The sequence below is a fragment of the Cinclus cinclus genome, chromosome 4, assembly GCF_963662255.1.
Source record: "Cinclus cinclus chromosome 4, bCinCin1.1, whole genome shotgun sequence".
Classification (NCBI taxonomy): Eukaryota; Metazoa; Chordata; class Aves; order Passeriformes; family Cinclidae; genus Cinclus; species Cinclus cinclus.
The window spans coordinates 48637620-48656976 of record NC_085049.1 but is presented as its reverse complement, the minus strand read 5'-3'; the positions used below and the strand labels follow the sequence as shown (position 1 = coordinate 48656976).

Genomic DNA, 19357 nt, shown 5'->3' with positions numbered 1-19357 from the left:
CTCTAGGCTACAAAATAAAAGCTATTTAGTTTTGGTGGAGTACTAGAAGCAGGGAAAGGTTGCTTTCAACTTAATATTCTTCAGTCAGTACAGAGAGGGGTATAGAGAAATGGATGGGAGTAATGAGGGGCCATGACCTTGCAAGTCATTCAGCTTTTTCCTCTGCAAACTTTTTACCATGGGTGAGGTACTGGCTTCCCTGAGGCTGCTGACCTCTCCTGCTGCTGCTGTGGGTCTTGCCACGGCACTGGCAGAGGAGTCAGCACTGGGGCAGAGTCTGGGAGGGGATGTTGCTGGCTGGATTGTGATTGCCACACTCTGCTCAGCTGTGACAACATATGCTCAGCATTCAGAGCCAGAAAAGGACATGACGCTGTCCTTGCACACTCTGAGCAGACTTCTGGGGAGTGAGGATATGGACAAGTGAAATGTGTCGGGTAGAGAAGGGGAGACAAACTGAGTGTCAACGGGGACAGTAGAGCGAAGAGGAAGGTGTATGAGAAAGGCAAAAGAAGAAGAAGAAGAAGGGATGTGCTAAATGGCATAAGGGCAGAGAGGGGAGTGAACAAAAGGAAGGAAAAGACCTGTGACAGTGACAGGAGGTTTTTTCTTATCTGTGAAAGGATCCAAGCAGAATCCTTTTAGAAAAAGGCTAAAATCTCAATGCTTGGAATTCTCTGAGAAAATGCCTTCCTTTCTTTGGAAATGGCAATCCTCAGAGGAAATTGCAACGTCTGCCTCAACAAAGCTGCCATTGCCACTGGAGTCTAAACAGACTGTTAAGGGCCCCACGTTAACAAAAAGCTAGATCCATCCAGAAATTACCTTTACAGTAGCATCCTTTATGTGTATGAGTTGGAAATAATTTCAGTAAAACCTTATCTAAAAAATACCACTGGGAGAAAATGCTCCATGCTTTCATTCTAGAAGGAATAGGTGGTTTTGCTCATATTGTCTGGAACAGATCAGATCAATTTTTGCTTTGTCCCCTCATCCTCCCACATATTTTAGCAATTTTTACCTCATCATCAACTTTAGGACAGGTTCCTCCATGGGACGTGAGGGTGGTGTGGCTGTTCATAGTGAGGGATGCTGGGACACCCAACCCACTTGGGCTACTGGAGCTTCCAGGGGAGTGAGAGCCTGAATTCCTGCAACAGGCATCTGTGTCTCTGTAGCAAGAAGTTTTATGCTTTGGATCCTGTAGAAAACTTCACCAGAGCTGCAGATCTCTGCAGTTCTGGTTCTGAAGCATCTGCCTGGGGACCTGGCAGAAAAAAAGGACAAAAATATTCTCTGCTTATGGTACATCCAGAGTTTAGTTACTCTGACATTCTTTGATGCACCATTTTGGCTTCAAAGGACAGCCTTGTTAGATGGAAACTTCCTGACCAGCTGCGGTTTGGTGTTCAGCAGGTCTGCTAATAAAACTGAGGGGAGAGAATTCATAGTCACAAATAGGCAAATGAGCTAGACAACTCTGTTTTTTTTTTTTTTTTTCTCTTTATCCTGCTTCATCAGAGGAAGGACAAGAAGAGGACTCTGCATAACTGAGCAAATATGGAGGATTATGTGGATATAGGGGAAATTTCTGTACATCATAATATGTCTCCAAGAATTAGGCAGAATTTCAATACAGCAGTCCTTAAAGCCTGGATATTTATTCTAAAGTTCACACTGAATTTCAGTCTTATTTTCTATGTTTTGATTACTGCTTAGTTGAGATGCTCCCTTCTCCACCGCCCCCCCTCTCCCCCCCATACCTTTGACACTTGATAAGAATATATTATGATTAGTTTAAAAACCTACCTGATTTATCAAGGAATTAACAGCTGAATGATAGTGGTTTGGTTTTTTGGTTTTTTTTCAGTACAAACTACTTATTCCAGTATGCCCTGTAACATTATGCTATAGCTTGCCTGTCTTTCTCTAGGTGGAATAATAACCTCTCTATTGTCTTGTAGCTAAAAACAGGCAGTTAGGCTTTACTGCCAGCAGCTGCTCCACCCCAGAAAAGAGGAGACCTCCCTCCATTCTGATTACCAACATGGTCTGAAGATTTTATTCAACACTAGAATTGGCAAAATGGCAAACCACCGAATGCTGTGCCTAAGCATGCAATTACATTATAATTCTTGAGTGTAATACTCTGCACAGTTGCTGCAATGTTCAGCTGAATCTTGCAGCAGTTAGTTGACCATCTTACTCTCTGAAGATAATGGTTTACGGAGGAACAAATTGCAGGCACCGAAGTTGAAATTATGGAAGCACTTCACATGCTTAACCCTATATTTAGGACAGAAATTAAAGGACATGACTTACTCAGAATACATAGCAAGACTAAACATGTTATTTAACCCCAGAGACCCTTAAGCTAGAGATGAAATTCACTGTGTGTGGACGTAGTTCATTAAACAGGCTGGTAGATTGATACAAGGTAATAAACAGCTCTCAAACAAGCTGTATAATTTTATATTTGGAAACATAATTTGTTTTTACAAGAAAACTATTTATAAAGTATTTGAGATGCACTGACTCTACAAAAGCAGTAATACAAAGACATTAAATAGTAATGAGATTAATCACAGTAATTACTAATGAGACAACAAGGATTTCTTACATAGCTGATAAGATTTCTTATTTCCTTTAGATGAAAAATACATTTGCATTGTAATGTTTGTTAAGATGCAAATTCTGCCTCCAGTGTGATTTTGCACAGCCACAATCAAGAGTCAGTGACATTAGTTCGAAACAGTGCCACTAGCTTGACTCAGAAAAGCAGGGGCAGAGTATGCTAAAGATCATGGCAGTCCCTTGAAGAGCGTGGTAATGATGGAGCTAAATTATTCATTCTGCCACCATTTGGCCTACAGGAGTGGAACAGCTTACCTGCACTGAAGAGTCAGTTTTCAGGCTGTGTATGTCTTTTCTCTGCACTTGCAGAGTGCAGCTGGACAAATTTAAGGTGTATCAAATGATCAGTACTAAAATACAGTTAACTAATTTAATTTAATTTTTCATTCTCTAAGTCCTTGGGCTTTCGTCGTACAGATAACCTGTATTTTGTCTGCTTTGTTCTGTCAGAGCCATCCATATATGGCATGATAAAATCATTATGTGTCACCACATAAATGCTTTGTTTTTTTACCAGGTGTCTTTTCTTCCAGGTTTGACATGTAATTGTCAAGATGCATTTAAGTTTCCTAAATTGCATAATTTAATTAAATAAAAACTGCTGAAAAAACAAGCAAATGCACTAAAAAAGGTGAAACATTATTTCATTTATGAAATTTTTTACTAAAGACATGATTATTCAGTGAGTTCTCTCATTGCTATTTATCAGCATTTTTTTAAGGTTGCAATCGAACAAAGAACAGTAAATGCAGTTTAGTGTAGGAAGGCAAGGTCACATGGCCTTGGCTTTAGTTAATTTATCTTTCATGACAGATTCTATTTTCTGCTACTAGTATCATTACCAGCATTACATTTCTCCCATGACAGTGCATCTGGAGCTCTTGCATTGCCAAACTTAGTGGTAGCATTTAATTTGTGTGACATAATTCAGTTATCAAGAAAAAGCGCATGCTAAGAAATGCTGTAGTTAGTTAATGATAGCATTAAAAAAATGAGTTTTTCTGAGCAAGAGCAATGTCTCAAGCACTTTGTTAAAAACACTTCTTTCTGAGGCTGCACTATCTTATTCCGGTCATGGGAACTTAGTCATTCACCAATCAGGTCACCAGATGAAAGTTAACAGGTAGATATTCTGAGACAGGAGACATGAGTTTAAATTTAAAAATTAAATTTCACACCTTTTCCTACAACAACATGCAAAGACTGCAGCACTGAATTATAGGAAAGGCATACTGAGATCACCCTAGTCTAGTCCTTTCTCTGTGGAAGATCATCTCCACATATGTAACTTTCAACAGAAAAAAATTTAATCCATCCTTGGAGAACTACAATGATGGAGAAGCCATGTAACTCATCATGCATGTCCTGTATTATTATACACGTGGCTTTGTATGCTTAGGTCCATATTAACTGAAATACAAATATACCCATGGCAGAAGTAGCTGTAAACAATGTAGCTGGAAACAGGAAATCTTCATGGAAGGCTTCCTGTTTACAGGATTCAACAGGGCTCTGTTCTTGACAAAACATAACTTATTATCTTTATGTACAAACTTAAAGACTAAGTAAAATGACAGCACAGGTTTTGGAAATTATGAAAGTTGCTGAAGTTGTAAATTAGATGGATGATAATTGTAAAGAATTAATCATTTCCTAGGGTGGGCTGATTTGAATATCCTGTTTTAATACAGAAAAAAATGTCACTCATATATCTAAGGAAGAAAGAGCAGAATTTATATAGACAGGATTGAACTAAGTATTTCAAAATGATGGAACATGAAAAGAAGTCTGGGTCTTGGTAGATAATTAACTGAACATGAGTTTGCAGAGGGATGATGCAATTAGAGAGTGAATGTCAGCCCTGAAGCCTAAGTAGGGAAAATATGAAGTGGGAGTAAGACGGTGATATTAGCTCTGTTTATAGGAAATGTAAAACCATGACAGGAATGTTGTGTGCAACTCTCACATCCACATTCCAGAATGGATTATCTGATAAACCACATAGTCAGAAATTCCTGCAATTAATATGTTAAGGCCTGAAAGACATGGCTAATTGTGAAAAACTAGGAATGAGCAAGCTGCCCGTCTTATCAAAAAGACAAGCAAAGTATTGCAAAAGATGTAAAAGATGTTTTTGATTGTGACTGGCTTTTTAGTATAAGAAAAAAGAGCATAACAAAGGACAGTATAGGATATTATTCTCTTGAAAAAGTGATGTAAGATTTAACTGCACATAAAACCTTTAAAAAACCCAAACCACCCACTGAATAATTATCCGCATCTTTAACGAGGTGATGAATTTTCTGCTCTGTACTGATATGTCTAAAGGTCTTTCCTGGAACATTGCACTTCCAGGAGAAATTACAGACCTGCTGCTGAGACTTAGAGCGGAGGTGCTGCATCTTGCAGGAGCGTAACGATCTCTTCCAAACTCAAAGTCTATCATTAGGTGACTTAGAAAATTACACTTTTTTTCTTTGAATTCTATCAAATAATATTGATATATACCTGCCGAGGAAGCAGCTCCAAGTTCTTTGCATTTCAAAATAAGGCATTATACTTCACCGGTTTTGGACAGATTTTTCATCACTAAAATCAATAGGCTTGTATTTTAAAATAATCCTGAGAATGGGGAGATTGTGAAGTTGTTTCTGAATGGCATAACCTGCTCCCACCAAGAGAACAGCCATTCAAAAATCCTGATAAATCACTGGAACTGGAAACAGTACTTATTTTTGTTTCTACAGAGAGTAGTTCTGCTGAATACAGAAAAATCACATCCTTCAGTATGTTATTTTGTTTTCATGTTCATATATTTGAAATAGTATCTGTTAAGTAGTCCTGACTGCAAAAACATCAGACTGTGTTTTCAATAAATAATTCCACTTTAATGGCAAAGTAATAATTTAGACAGATACAGTGTGCACACCTGCAAAAAAAATACGCAAGCTGGTTTACAAGCTAGAGGAACAATAAACCAATAGAAAATACATCATCCAGTTAAGTCCGATGACACCAAATACTTAGTATTAGGGTTTTACAAAGACTACAAAAATTTTCAGATGATTTATTTCACTGTTTCTGTCTATTTACAAGATATGTTACATCAAAAATGTACAAAATATAAAATGTGTACAGACAAATGTTTCACAAACAATTTCTGAGTTGTAAACTAGGTGGACTCACTGAGATGTATTGCAGGAAGTTTTGTATATGTATTATTGTGTGTTTGTGAGCTAAATATGGCAGGAAAAGATTTGCAGGTTTGCTCAGAGCACAGGTACAAGAAAGAGCAGCTTTTCTTTAGTTCTTTCAGTCAGTCAAGGAGTATGAACTGACGTTTTGCATCAGAAATGGATCCAGATTTGGGGGCCACGATATTGGTCAGACTGAATCCTACGTGCATAAATTCAGAGATTTATGAGGGCAATAGCACCGTGTAGGAACCTCTAGATTCAGCGATGCAGCTCAGTGCCATTTGGAAACTGCATTGATTTTTTAAAGTTACAGCAGGTGGCCACAGGGAGGCCACGAGGAGTGAGTAGCACCAGATACACATCCCGAAGGTAACATCCATGGAGGTGTACAGTACATTACTACACAATGCCAGAGCCCTTAGGTACCTTCTTGTTCACATGCACCTATTTTAACCTCATGGCTCTTGTGGTAAAAGAGTGTTTCCGGTTACTCTGAGCAGTCCCGATGCAGTCTGGTTGCAGCCTGCTGTGACATATGAACTTAAAACATTTTCAGACTTTTCCCCCCAAAATGTATTGGTATCATACAGATATTGAAACGTGCTAACTGTAGCATTGATAGCTCCTGCATAGTCGTAACAACTATAAGTACAGGACAAACACACCAGGTAATAACAGCTTTTAGGTTTTGCATTCTGTATTTGTTTGCAACATACAGGAAATCTCAGCAAGTGAAACATCTCTTAACACCAACAGAATAAAATACATTTTTTTGTTTGTTTGTTTTTGATTTGATTTGTGCAAGGCTTTTTTTTTTTCTTTTTTTTTCTTTTTTTTTTGTTTTTCTCTATATTTACAATACCCACCCAGTAGACTGTGCAAAACCAACCCACTTTTACAGTATAAACTCTTCCTCTTCCACAGTGGACATCACTGCTTCAGTGTTCTTTTATGCTGAATTCTTCATGTACAACTATAGCAATCAAAACAACATGCTGAAACTAGAAAAGGGGAAAAAAAAACAAACTAACAAAACCCATATATTTGTGCTCATGCTGCATCAAGTGCATCCAGCTCTGCTGGATAAGTATTCAAAACATCTATCCTCCCAAAAATTCTGTTTCATGGGACCAAATGGATTTGAGCCTATTTTGTCAGCATTTAGGTGGCAGTGAAAGTGGGTTTAGGTTCCTTGTGTACTTCTGAGGGTAGGCAGAGAAATCTATTCACAAGATAAAAATATTATATAGCAACTGTTCTTTCTCGTATCCATTACTTTAAAAAATCATGATATACAGATATGAGGCTACTATGTTAACTGATGTTTTCTCATTAGTAAATGAAGAAAAAAACAGTGTAAATTGCCAATGGTTTAGGAATTAAACCAACTGTAAAACTGTTCTAGAAATCTGTTTTAAGGCAGTGAGACAGCACCATAAGAAATGTTCCTTCTTTCACTGAAAAGGCTCGAACAAATGAAGCCCTAAAAAGCCTTTAATCAGTGTTTGTTAATAATTGGTAGAAAACTGTTGTTAAGGAGTGGGCAGGCGGTTAAAAAAGACCCTTGTGGTAAAAATAACTTTATAAAATCTGTGACTTGTGTACTAAAAACTTGATGGAGCGCATCACCGTGACCATGGCAGTTAGAATTAAATTGGCACTTATCCAGCATATCACAGTCATGTTTTCTGGTGATTGCACAATACTGTTTGTGCTTTCTGAGTTACTATCATCTTTTACTCATTTTGGAATGGGCAGCAGTGTATAACACAAACACCACTGCAGTCCTGTGACCAGCACCATGCGGCACAACAGAGGTTAGAAGATAATTAGAAGACTGCATTGTTCATGCAGCACCTCAGGGTAAACTAAAGGAAAAAAACAACCCAAAGAAGTTTCGCTGTAAACTTGTACAGAGAAACACAGAGAGACAGAGAGAAAGCAAGAGGATAAGGGGAAAAAATATTCCAGTTTGGCTAACACGTGTGCAATCTGCTCAGACGCCCTTGGTCTAGGGCACTTTCCAGTTGACAAATGGAGTCACACTTGGCTCCATAGGTATTGAAATTCCTTGAAATTAAACTAATTCAAGCTTTCCACTTCAATTTTTCTTCCTGACTTTGCAGAGTTAGGTCTCCTGCCTCCTTACAACACACCATTCTTACTCAGAGAACTCGGTGTGCTGCTTTAATACTGGCAGTGGTCAAGTGGAAATAGATTTTACCATCATCCCACAGCAAGATTTGTCCCTTTCAGAGAGTTGATTCAAGGGATGAATCCAAAATGTCATCATGGTGGCTGGTGCTATCACTGTCACAGCTCTGTGCGCTCGAATAGTTGGCTGCCTCTTGAAGCCTCATTAGCATATTCATCTGAAAGAAGAAAGCAATGTTTACAAAATCTCACCTCATCTAATGCTGCAGTGACCGTGTTAAAATTTAATTAAGCTCCCTGGCTGTATGAGGTGTGCTGGTACCTAGACATGTGACTGTACAGAAGGATTTCAAAAAGGGCAGGGCATTAGTGGCTTCTACTGGCACTCTTTCATTGCCTTCTGCTTTTTAAATAGAAGTTCAAAGGTCCAAAGAGGGATACAATGGAGCTGCCTGATAACTCTCTTTAATTCAAGGGTGAGGCCAGCTGCAGCTGTAACACTGGCAGAAGAAGGAAGCTGTATCTCAGCTGGACATCTGGCCCATATTTGGAAACAGTCAAGCTTCCAGATAATTTTTGGATGGTTATAGATGCCTTACACTGGAAAAGCAACTGAAAACATAACCACCATAACATACCCCCTCTACAAGAGAAAGGTGGGAGAGGGAATGAGAGAGGGATGGACTGATGCCAGCTGCTTTGTCAATGAGTCCCATCTGCTGTTGAGGGGCTGATCTCAGGAGTGGAACAGCAACAGATCCTCCTACCCAGGAGAGTAGAGCCCCCCATAATTTAGGGATTATTTGTACCTGAAATCCATCTGAAAATCATCAAATAGCAGCATTAAGATCCAGAAAATTACTTGGATGCTTGATGCCTAACTGTATAATGGTCGGGATTTTATTTATAAAGCATCCACTTCTGCCAGCGTACTGGACTGCAAACAATGTTGACAGTACTTGAGTGTTTTTCAAGGAACAAATACACTGTCATAACAAAAAGCAGGCAATGAAAAAACAAAGCCAAATATGTGTTCCTATTGGTTTGTGTTCCAAGCCCCTATTTCCAGTTTGTTCAGAAATCCTTGCATCTCTATGCTTTCAACTTGCATAGTGAAGTTTTCTCTAGGCACTGAATACTGTTTAACAATTTTGTGTAGCTTTTGTTGAAGCTTTAATAGGTATCCCTGCTTGTGAAAACAGGATACCTGTGGTGGGTGTTCAATACATCCTGCAGGAGAAGTGTCGTGCTTCCACAACTGCAGTGTCTGTCCACCGATGAGCTCCACTGGAGGTGGGGGCACACCCTCCAGTCACAACTTTCAAGCTTCTGATATTTACTCAGGTACAGATGCTGACCACAGAGGTGAGTGGACACTGAACTCAGGCTGCCCATAGCCTGAGTTTTCACCATAGTGGAGATTATGCTGTGCTGGAAGCCTGTCCAACACCCTCACTGGAAGCCCAAATCACAGGGTCAAATTATCACCTGAAAGCTTATGGAATGGGAGAGGAGTTCAAATGAGATGATTTTCTACACCTCTTCAGGATGAAAGGTTTGTTTTTGAACATGAAACAGTGAGGCTGAGGACCTGTTTTCTTAACACTGTTAAGAGTTAAAACGCATTTTTCCCTGAGAAATTCCCTTTTCCAAATAGTATTAGAAATACAGTTCCCTAAAATGGTATTTTGAATTGTGATAAAGGCAGTCCACAGAGAAAGCACTACACAAGAATAGCAGTTCAACATATGCATTTTAATAGCCCATTATCAGAGGAGGCAATGCTAAACCTGAATGTCTGGGATGATATTAAAATAAAACAATATGTGGCATTGAGGGAAATCAACTTCTTATCATTTAATGCCACCACACTTGCATTCCTTCTATATTAAGACTATTACGCAGCCTTCAGTTATCTTGAAATATTATGAGAAATGGGAGGATGACTAATTTCTATTTTCACTACATTCTCTACAATAGGTAAATCAGATGAATATTGCAGTCCTTCATTTGTATAATATAGATGAAAAAAACTGCCCAATGAAGAAAGGTGTTTTCATGATAAAATTGATAAATCAGCTACTGGAGAGTGGTACCCAAACAATAAAATGATGAAGACCTGATACATGGTATCAGATAAATCTGGGCAGACGGGAAATACAAACCATGTAAAGATATATTAATGTGTTGGTGATACATGCCCTCCTGCTTCCTTTCTTTTTTAACATTTTCATATATTATAGAAGGATTCAGTTTAAAAGCCTATTCTGGAACAGGTGCACAGTACTTTTTTACTGCACAGTGCACAGTTTAACATGTGAGAGTAAAGTTCATGCTAAAAAGCCTTTTCCCAAAAGTTTTAATCTTACCAAGGGATCCCCCTCTGTATCAGTCTGCGGAACGTGCTTAGAGGTTGTTCCTTCCTTTGCTGATGCATAACCTTCATAACCAACATCTTCAGGCCTTAACTGAAGTAGTGATGGCCACTCATGCTGTAGAGTTGCAGAGCTCCATGGATAGGTATCACCTACCCACTTGGAGGGATCCTCCCAGGGTGCTCTCTTACCGTACATCTATATTATGGATATAGCACAGGTAAGTATTCTACAGAGTTTTCAGTAACAGTTTTAACAGCAGAAAAAAAAAAAGTCAACACAAACATCTAAACCATATTAGAGAGAGATTTGCTTTCAGATGTTCTCAGTACTCCCGTAAAATTAGACCTTAAGGGGATTGGATCATCTCCACTAATGCTCCTTCAATACACAGAGCGGCTGCAAGCTGGAAAATGCTCCATAACTAGCGACATTTGTAGACAACAGCAAGTGCTTGATACAAGTGAAATGCGACCGCCAGATAATTTGCTTAAGGCATATCAGTGAAATTAACACAGACCTATCAAAAGCATTAAAGTTAATTGGATTTTGTTTGAAGTGAATTAGAAGGTGGCACATTTTGAACCATTGTTCATTTTTCCTAGCAAAATGAGATGCTGAAGAAGACATTTGTCCACATCCTACATGTCTTAACTTTCAGAAGGTTAAGAGAAGAACTTCACAAAGGATATATTTTTCCTTACTATGAAGCATAAAATGCTTATGAACCTGGGAGGAGGACAGAGGAAGTAAGAATGAGAATTCTGTAATATTAGGAGATCTGAACTTCCTCACTAAAATTCATCCCTCTCTGTATTGCTGTTCACAAGCAACATGTTAAATGAGAGCCCTTTGTTTGCTGCTTTAAAGATTTCCTTTATCTGTGACAAGGACACACTGGGATGGGGAGCCGCCCACCAGGGCTTTTTGTAATTTCTCCCACCTCAAACAGTTTCACACAATCCAAAGAACGCCATGCTATTGGCAGGGCACGCACCCATGGAGGATATAGGTGGGCTGCACTCCTAAAGGAACCATAACAGGGGAAGACGTTAGTGATAAAGGCAGAATGATGGGTTGTGCTTATCACTGCAACACCTGCTGCCAGGCACTCGCTGAATGCAGAGCTGCAGGTTAGGCAACCAAATTCCTTGTACTAGGCACAGAGATACTCAGACTTCTCTGCCCTGCACTGAGGCTAGGCTGCTACAACAGTGATCTGCCTAAATAAGCCAAGAGAAATGCTTCTCAGAGGTAGCAGGCTAACTCCAGGCTGTAGCACTTTCCTTCATCTGAGATTAACAGTGACTAAATATTTTCTGGAATCTAGAGCAAGGCTTGTAAATCCTATGTCTGACAAGTGAGTTTGCAAAGTACCAGAAAGGCAGTTTCTATTCATCTTTGGTTCTATGAACACTTAATTATATGATATAAAAGATTTCTGTTTATTATTAATAATTCTATTCTATGGAAGCCACCCAAAGCAGCTAAAAATTGGTACAGCTCATGAAACAAACCTATTTTCTTCTATATACTGCCATCTTCTGCTCCACAACTGAAATTTTCATTTAAGCAGTTAACCTGTATGCTTGGGAAAATATAAGCATGAAGAATATCACTGCATTTCTACAGCTGGTCTAAACAAGTGCTGTTAATCTCACTGTGGCTGTTCTATCAAATGTTTGGCAGTATTCTGTACCAGACATAAACACTGTAATTCCCAGAGAGAAGCAGTTTTAGGAAAGCATGAGATATTCAACAGGCAAGATTCTAAACCTCCATCACATCAGTATGTCACTGTGTCAATACAGGTAATAAAGAAACTGCAGCTGCTTACACAGCTCCTTGCCTAGTCCATAACAATCCCCCCTGCACTATGCAGTAAATTTCTTTTGGTGTCATGTGGAAAGATGCTATGTGGAAAAAATGCCTTTCCACAAAGCATCTTTTTAGAGGACAGAGAATTGCCGTGCATAAACAAAACAAAAACTAAAACAAAAAAAAAAAAAGAAAGAAGTAAAGGGAGAAAGCCAATTAAAGACTGGGGGAAAATACAAAAAAAGAGAGAATGGATTAATGTAAAGATTTAGGTTTCCTCCAAGGATGTGGAATCACCAAAAATCCTAACCTCCTCTGGTATAACGTGGAGAGTTAAGGTCTTCCTGGGGAAGACATCATTGCAACCTTCCTGAGGGCTTATAAAAAGAGGGGGAACAACATTTTAATGTGGGCAGATAGTGATAGGACAGGGGAGAATGGTTTTAAACTAAGGCAGAAGAGATTTAGATTAGATGTTAGGAAGAAATTCTTTACAGTGAGGGTGGTGAGGCACTGGAATGGTCATCCAGAAAATTTGTGGATGCCCCATCCCTGGAAGTGCTCAAGGCCAGGAATTAGATTACCTTTAGGTCCCTTCCAATCCAAGCCTTTCTATGGTTCCACAAAAACATCCTTGTTCACAAGCTTTTTCCCACAAACCTGTGTACCTACACGTGTATGTAGGTGGTGGGAAGACTACACAGACCAAAGCTATTTTCTGGCACCAGTGTAAAGCTTATTAACTGTTCCATTCAAGGGTAGGCTGAGACTGCCTTGACTCAGGGAGACAATCTGAGCTGGTTTTAGCCATGCTGGGAACTCTTTAAAGAGTAGGAAAAAACCACTTTCCTCCAGTCACAGAGAAAAAACCCTCTTCATAAAATACAAGATATGTTAGTACTGGACCAGACAAAGCCAAATTATACACCAGAGTAAGAGCAGGTCAAAAGGAATTTGAGTCTGCCTTCTACAGCCCATTCAAAGATTTTCCTCTTGCAAATGCAAAAGCATTCATACCAGGATGCACTGTTTAAAAAAAAAATGGAGAAAGCCTTTGAAAAAGATTAAAACCCTTTCTAGATACAAATCACATACTTGGAGTCCTTCTCTCACAGCTTCCAGAAGATATGGAACCAAGGAATAGTTCCAAAGGTCTGTGAACCACACTCTGGAGCCATCAACATCCATAGGGCAAGGGAGGAAGAGACGGGGACCTGAGAAGTCAAGTTGTGAATTTAAAAAGGGAGAACTAGGAAACACACGTAAAATAATCTTCTCAAAATTAAAAGAACTTTACTAGAACAAGCTCAAGCTAAAACAGGGTATATTAAAGTAGCTAACAGTCTCCTGTTATTAAAAATGAACTGGTGTCATTTAGTCCAATTTTAGGGCCTGATGAACACTTAGAAGTTTTATGGCAAAGCTATGTAAAAACAGACATCTTTGCTAACATAGTTATTCCGTTAAAAGGCCTCAGGTCCAAGGGTTTTTATTGCTGTAATTATACTGCAGTATGAAAGCAGAAGAAAAAAAAATTACCTTAGGATAGTTACTATTGGGATAATTGTTTTTAAAATTTAGTTTTAAAAATTGCGGTATTTTACTTGAAAGTTTTTAGCAACAAATAAAGAACTACCAGGAAATACATATACACTCTCATTAAACTTCCCATTTTCTTTTAAATCTTGCTGACAACTAGACAAATTCCCCACTTCTATGCTGTACTTTCCATTGAGACATAGTAGCTTAAAAAAAATACTAATATATTCTTCACAAATCCCTAAAAGGCTCAGCCTGCATCCTTATTTCAAACCATTCCACCAATGGACTCACCAATGGTTACATCTGAAGAGCTGTGTGTTTCTAGGAAGCTGTTGAGATGATGCCATGTTTTGGGGATCCAGTCAATGATTTTCATAAGTTCATTATTGCGTATGTTCTTTTCTATTTCAGTTTCAATCAGTTTCCTTCTCAGGTATCTGCCTAAGAAACCTTTAACAGGCTCTGTGTGATTAGCACACAGCACCCACCTGGGTAGAAGAGATAAATGTCAAGCAGCAATGAATAGCAAATACATTATTTCCTCTTAAACATATAGATGAAAGTAATGTCACAGAGTCTCATTAGTCAGCAAGTATAACACTGCTCCAATAAACCTCATTACTGCTCACTGTTTCAATACAGCCATTTCAGGTTCCAGCAGGAATTCAAGACACTGCTGAAGACAAATGAAATGCAGGAATGCAATGATCTTCAGCAACTTGCTAGAGGTGACAGACAGTATCTTATTTCTTTTACCATTCCCCAACAGCATTCAGAGACCCATCAATAGAGGAGAGGCACAGAAACTGAAATACTTTACTGTGATGAGACACAAGATCAATATTTGTCAAAGAACTGGGGTTAGAAGAAGGGAGCTGTGCAAACATGGCCACAGTAAATACAGAGTGAATGTACCTGAAATTGTGATGCATCTCCAGATTTGGTGAAGAAGAAACTCCCTGGTTCATGGTTCCAATAATATAGGGACTGGAAATATAAAAGCAGTAGGATTTTTTGTGAGAGAATTCATTCAAATATTCAGAGTATAGTCCTCCTTATTGTCTGCACTAGGCCAATTTCAAAAGAGTCTCTGGCTCTACCACAGTCATATATTTAAAATATTTCTCAGGTACCCTTTCAAAAATGTTTATTCTTGTATTATTTCCCTCTTGCACATATGTATTTTAATACTGCACATCTGTATTGAAGAAATAAATAAAGCAACCCTGTTTTAATATAAATCATAATTTGGCAGTAGGATTAGCTTTTTAACTTCAAAAGCCAGTGAATCTCATTAGTAAGAAATTATAAGCAATGATTTTATGAAGGGAAGTCCCTATGATGTCACTTCTACAGCAGAAATAACCAACATTATGGGTCAGTAAAAATTCTAAAAAACATTACTTTTACACCTTCTTGAGAATAAAGGACAGTCAGACAACTTTGTACTTCTGTGCTGCTGCAAGAAAACTTTGGGAAGCATAAATCTGCTAGATACACAGCTGCTTCTGTATGGCATGGTTTATCCCAAATTCCACTATTACAAAGTGTAAGATGTACTCATGGTACTAATGATTTTGTGTAATCTGACAGGGTGCAAAGGATAAGATTATAATTCAGCCAAGTATTTAAGTACATTCTTGATTTTTGTGGTACATTTGCATCACACTGAGAAGCATGAGAGTCATGTAAATGAAGCAAAGGAGACAACTACATTCTTGGCTGAAAAGGGTTAAAATTATTGAAGCACATAACAGCCTTGCAGACGGCCCATGGGAGCCTAAGTTTTCACTGGGACATTTTATTTTGCTAAATAACAAGGAGCTTTTATGGTTTTAATTGTAAAACCTGCGTGCAAGGAAAGAGAAGAAGTACTACCTACCATTTATTATATTTACAGTTGAGGAAACCATTGAAGATATCACTTAGTGAGCTGATGTGGTGGAGATTATCAAGAATTATGACGACAGGGAGGTCAGCACCATTGTTGTCAGCACTGCATTGCTCAGCTAAATTTGCTAGGTATTGTCGTAGATCCTTCAGCACAATTAATAAAAAACAAGAACAAAACCTCAAAAAAATGCCCCAAGCCCAGAAAAGATTAATCCAATTAGACCATAGATGTAATTTTACTGGAAAAAAATTCAAAAAGATAAAATGATGGCTAAAGAGTTTTCCTTCTGTGGATCACTCAGCTGATCTGCACATGCAGGAAAACATGCTGCTTACACGGGGCATGAATAAAGCCACATGCTAGGAAAAAAAAAGGGTGATAAACACAAGGCAAATGACTGAAGCATTCTGATTTGGGGGATACATTCTTTAGAAAATTGCTAATAAAATATCTTGCATCCAGAGGAAAACACATTGCAATAAAATATGCCATTTCCAATGGGCAGAGATGCTCATTAATTTTTTGGACCTTAGTTCTTATGAATACCACATTTATATACTAAAACTCCATCACACCGTCACACAATTTTGGTGTCTTGAACTGCTCCTTTAGATATCTCCTTTCAGCACTCTCACTAAAAATCTGCCTGCCTTCTTGGGGATGCTTTATCACACCTCATAATAAAATTTGTTGTGTAAATTCTTCTTTCCTGTCAGCTGTCTGGATGCTGTTTATTGCAGAAGTAAAAGAGAGATTTCTATAATCAACATATTTAATGTTTTTGTCAACAGTTGCTCTTGAGAATTTGGGCTAGTCAAGTTTTCAGCCGTATCTCTAGAGGTATCTAATTTTTTCAGGGTTGACAGTATTGTGGATAAAGTTCCTATTGCCATTTTATTTTCTGGATCAGGGATAGCAGAATCTTTTCCTCTTTAATAGAAACATGCACCTTTTTATTTCAAGAAAGATTTTTCTTTGCTTTTTTATGATCAGGTGTTTCTCAGAGAACATTATAGGTTTCTTTCATGGAATAGTACTGTCTGTGTTATTCAAACACCCTTTGTATTAGACAGTGTTGCTTTTTTTTTTCTTAATTACAAACTCAAAAATTCGGCATGAATTTTTATATAAGTAAAGAAAAAGGGGGAAAACACCCCAACCAATCCAATCCCAAAAACAACAAACAAACACCATAACACAGAGACTAAGAAATTTACCAGAAATCCAAAACCTGGCTCTTCTGTGGGACAATTTTCTTTACAGATGTGTATGGTATAACAATAAAACATAAACATATTCCCTGCCAAAGTAAATGGCATCACAAATCCTCTGTATAAATACAGTGAAAAGCAGTTATTTCTGCCAGAATGGTCCTTCTGTCCCTTTGGGATCAGTATATTCTCCCTTCTTATGTTAGCATTCATTAGCTTTCTGTGCAAATCATTTTTCCCCCCCAGGTACCATGTTAGGAGTACACTCAATTCAGGATAACCAAGTGAATAGTATTATCTGTGGCTAGCACAGTAGTCCTGCTAAAATCCTGATAATCTAAGCTATGTAAATCACAGGGAATGTGACGTGATGTGTGTGGCAATTTCAGTATGGTCAGCTTCTTGACTGATGCACACCAGAAATCATGACAGTTGTATTTCTCCAGTGCTGATTAAGAAACTGAGCCCAAGACAGTAATTTCAAATCACCCTGTTGAAATTTTTGCTAACAAAGGCTGATGTTATCCTCATAAAAAAAAAAAAAAAAGCAAGTTACACCAGTATTACTATATAGCCAACTGTCTGACAAAGGAATTAAAGACTCTCCAAAAATTTAATTTACATAGTAGTTGGATTCTGCATCTGTACTTAAAGTGGGTTTCCTCAAGGCGGGGAAAATTGAGACTTCCTCCACAGTGCTTCAATGGTTTGTTTAGAACAGAAAGATCTAGACCCTGTACATTACTGGGATTGGAGATTGAATTCTCGTAGGAAGAAATGCTAACTGAGCAGCTAAAGAATACATCAATTAATGGAATCTGTTCTGCATCATCACTACAATTTGGGCAATAGATTATATTTTCAACTTTAACTTACCTTGCTTGACTTGTGATCTATGTTAAAAGTTGCAATTGCATCCTCAGTTTTTTTTCTGCCAGATTTAGTTATAATATAGTCAGCCAGCCTGTTAGCTAAATAGGTCTTTCCTGTGCCACTGGGTCCCGAAAGAATAATTCTGCGATGCTCCATCAGTAAATTAAAGTATCGTTGGGTAATTGGCTTAGGAATTAATGTGTCAAACACAAAACTGTCCAAACTGTTTTCTTCTACTCCTGGGGATAAAAGGAGAGAAAAATGGCCTCTTACCTTGCTAAGGTACTTATTTGGCCCAGCATCTAATAGCATCAGTGCTATGCCCAAAGCAAGGTAAGATACCTCTTAAATCAAATTTTATAAATCAAATCCCTGTTAAGGACTTCTTTACTGTAGAAAAAGCGGTATCCTTCCACAAAAAATTAAACAGCAGTAGTGAGTTGAAATGAGTGCAAGAGATGCAATCAAAGTAAATGTGATGAGAATGATCAGTGAGGCAAAGGTGTATGTTTCAGACATTACTGGCAATGATGACAAAATAAAGTTCAAATTGACAGCCAAAAGGGTTACCAGTTATCAGTGTATGCAAAGTCCTCCTGAAGGCCCCCTCTCCCCTCCAATAGCAAATCCCTAGAGCTTTTGAAATGTATAGAATTTTTCCTGTGGAACTGAATAAAGCATAAATATTTCTCACTGGAATCTCTGTTTTGGGGCTGTTTTTATGGCCACTGTTCAAAAATCAGTACTTTTCTGTGCTGGGGAGGGAGGGGAGGACAGATATTCTTAGATTTCCCTCAAAAGGCTGCCACAGATATTATGCAATATCTTACAGACAGTTTATGTGATATATGTGTCCTTGTACTAGAGACAATACAGAAAGATCAGGTGTAAGAGAAATAAACATAAAAGGATAGGGAACTGCAGTGTGGAACTCCACTGTATCTGCAGAAGTATTCTTTGGGTTTTACCTTTCAGGTTCACAGTGATGACATTGTTATCTCCAACCAGATATCCACAAGGCAGCAGTTCAGGCACTTCTAGGTTATGGGCTCTAGTTACATCCCCTATACAATAGCTAGCAATGCAGTCAGAGCTTAAACCCAGGCTAGTAGTTGGATCCACTCGAAAAATATACTCCTGAAATTATATGAAAACATCAGTCATAAAAATATTTAATGAATGAAAGCTATTTGGAAAACTGCCTACAGTCATAAAAAGAGAACCGCAACATTAAGGATAAAGCTTAGAGGTGTTGTTAACTATATATCAAAAAAGCCCTAAAGCAAAACAAAAACTTGGCAAGACAACCCAAAGAATACAGAAATTTTGTACAATGGAAAAGAAAATTTCAATAGTACATAAGCCAATTTTTCAGTGTCTTACCTTAAAGAGTCGTCTGATTACACCATCTAAAACATCCCATTTTGTTTTTCCACTGACTCCAATTGATCCTATCAGGTATGCATGTGGCTTTTGATCCTGCAAAGAGAGATTTTTGGAAACTGGACTAAAAATGGTCCTAATTGGTTTTCTGCGATGATTCAGAGTGCTCATAATGAAAAATGGAAATATTATTTAGAATGCGACGTTACAATTTTGGTAAAAATCTCTGTGACAGATATAGGCATAGACTGTATTATTTTATACATCTTTATAAAG

At 38.2% G+C, this 19357-nt stretch overlaps 1 protein-coding gene across 2 annotated transcripts in view; it reads right to left on the bottom strand.

Annotated features, from left to right (window-relative positions):
* Positions 1–8083: 8083 nt before the first annotated feature.
* NAV3 (neuron navigator 3) overlaps positions 8084–19357 on the bottom strand; it is a 247066-nt gene continuing 235792 nt past the window's right edge. For both annotated transcript variants that reach the window (XM_062492048.1, XM_062492049.1), the window contains 9 exons: positions 19082–19177; positions 18667–18835; positions 17702–17937; positions 15603–15757; positions 14636–14707; positions 14012–14208; positions 13274–13392; positions 10355–10558; positions 8084–8203 (listed from right to left, as the gene is read on the bottom strand). In XM_062492048.1, the coding sequence (XP_062348032.1) occupies positions 8084–8203; positions 10355–10558; positions 13274–13392; positions 14012–14208; positions 14636–14707; positions 15603–15757; positions 17702–17937; positions 18667–18835; positions 19082–19177 (1368 nt within the window). The remainder of the gene's footprint in view (positions 8204–10354; positions 10559–13273; positions 13393–14011; positions 14209–14635; positions 14708–15602; positions 15758–17701; positions 17938–18666; positions 18836–19081; positions 19178–19357) is intronic.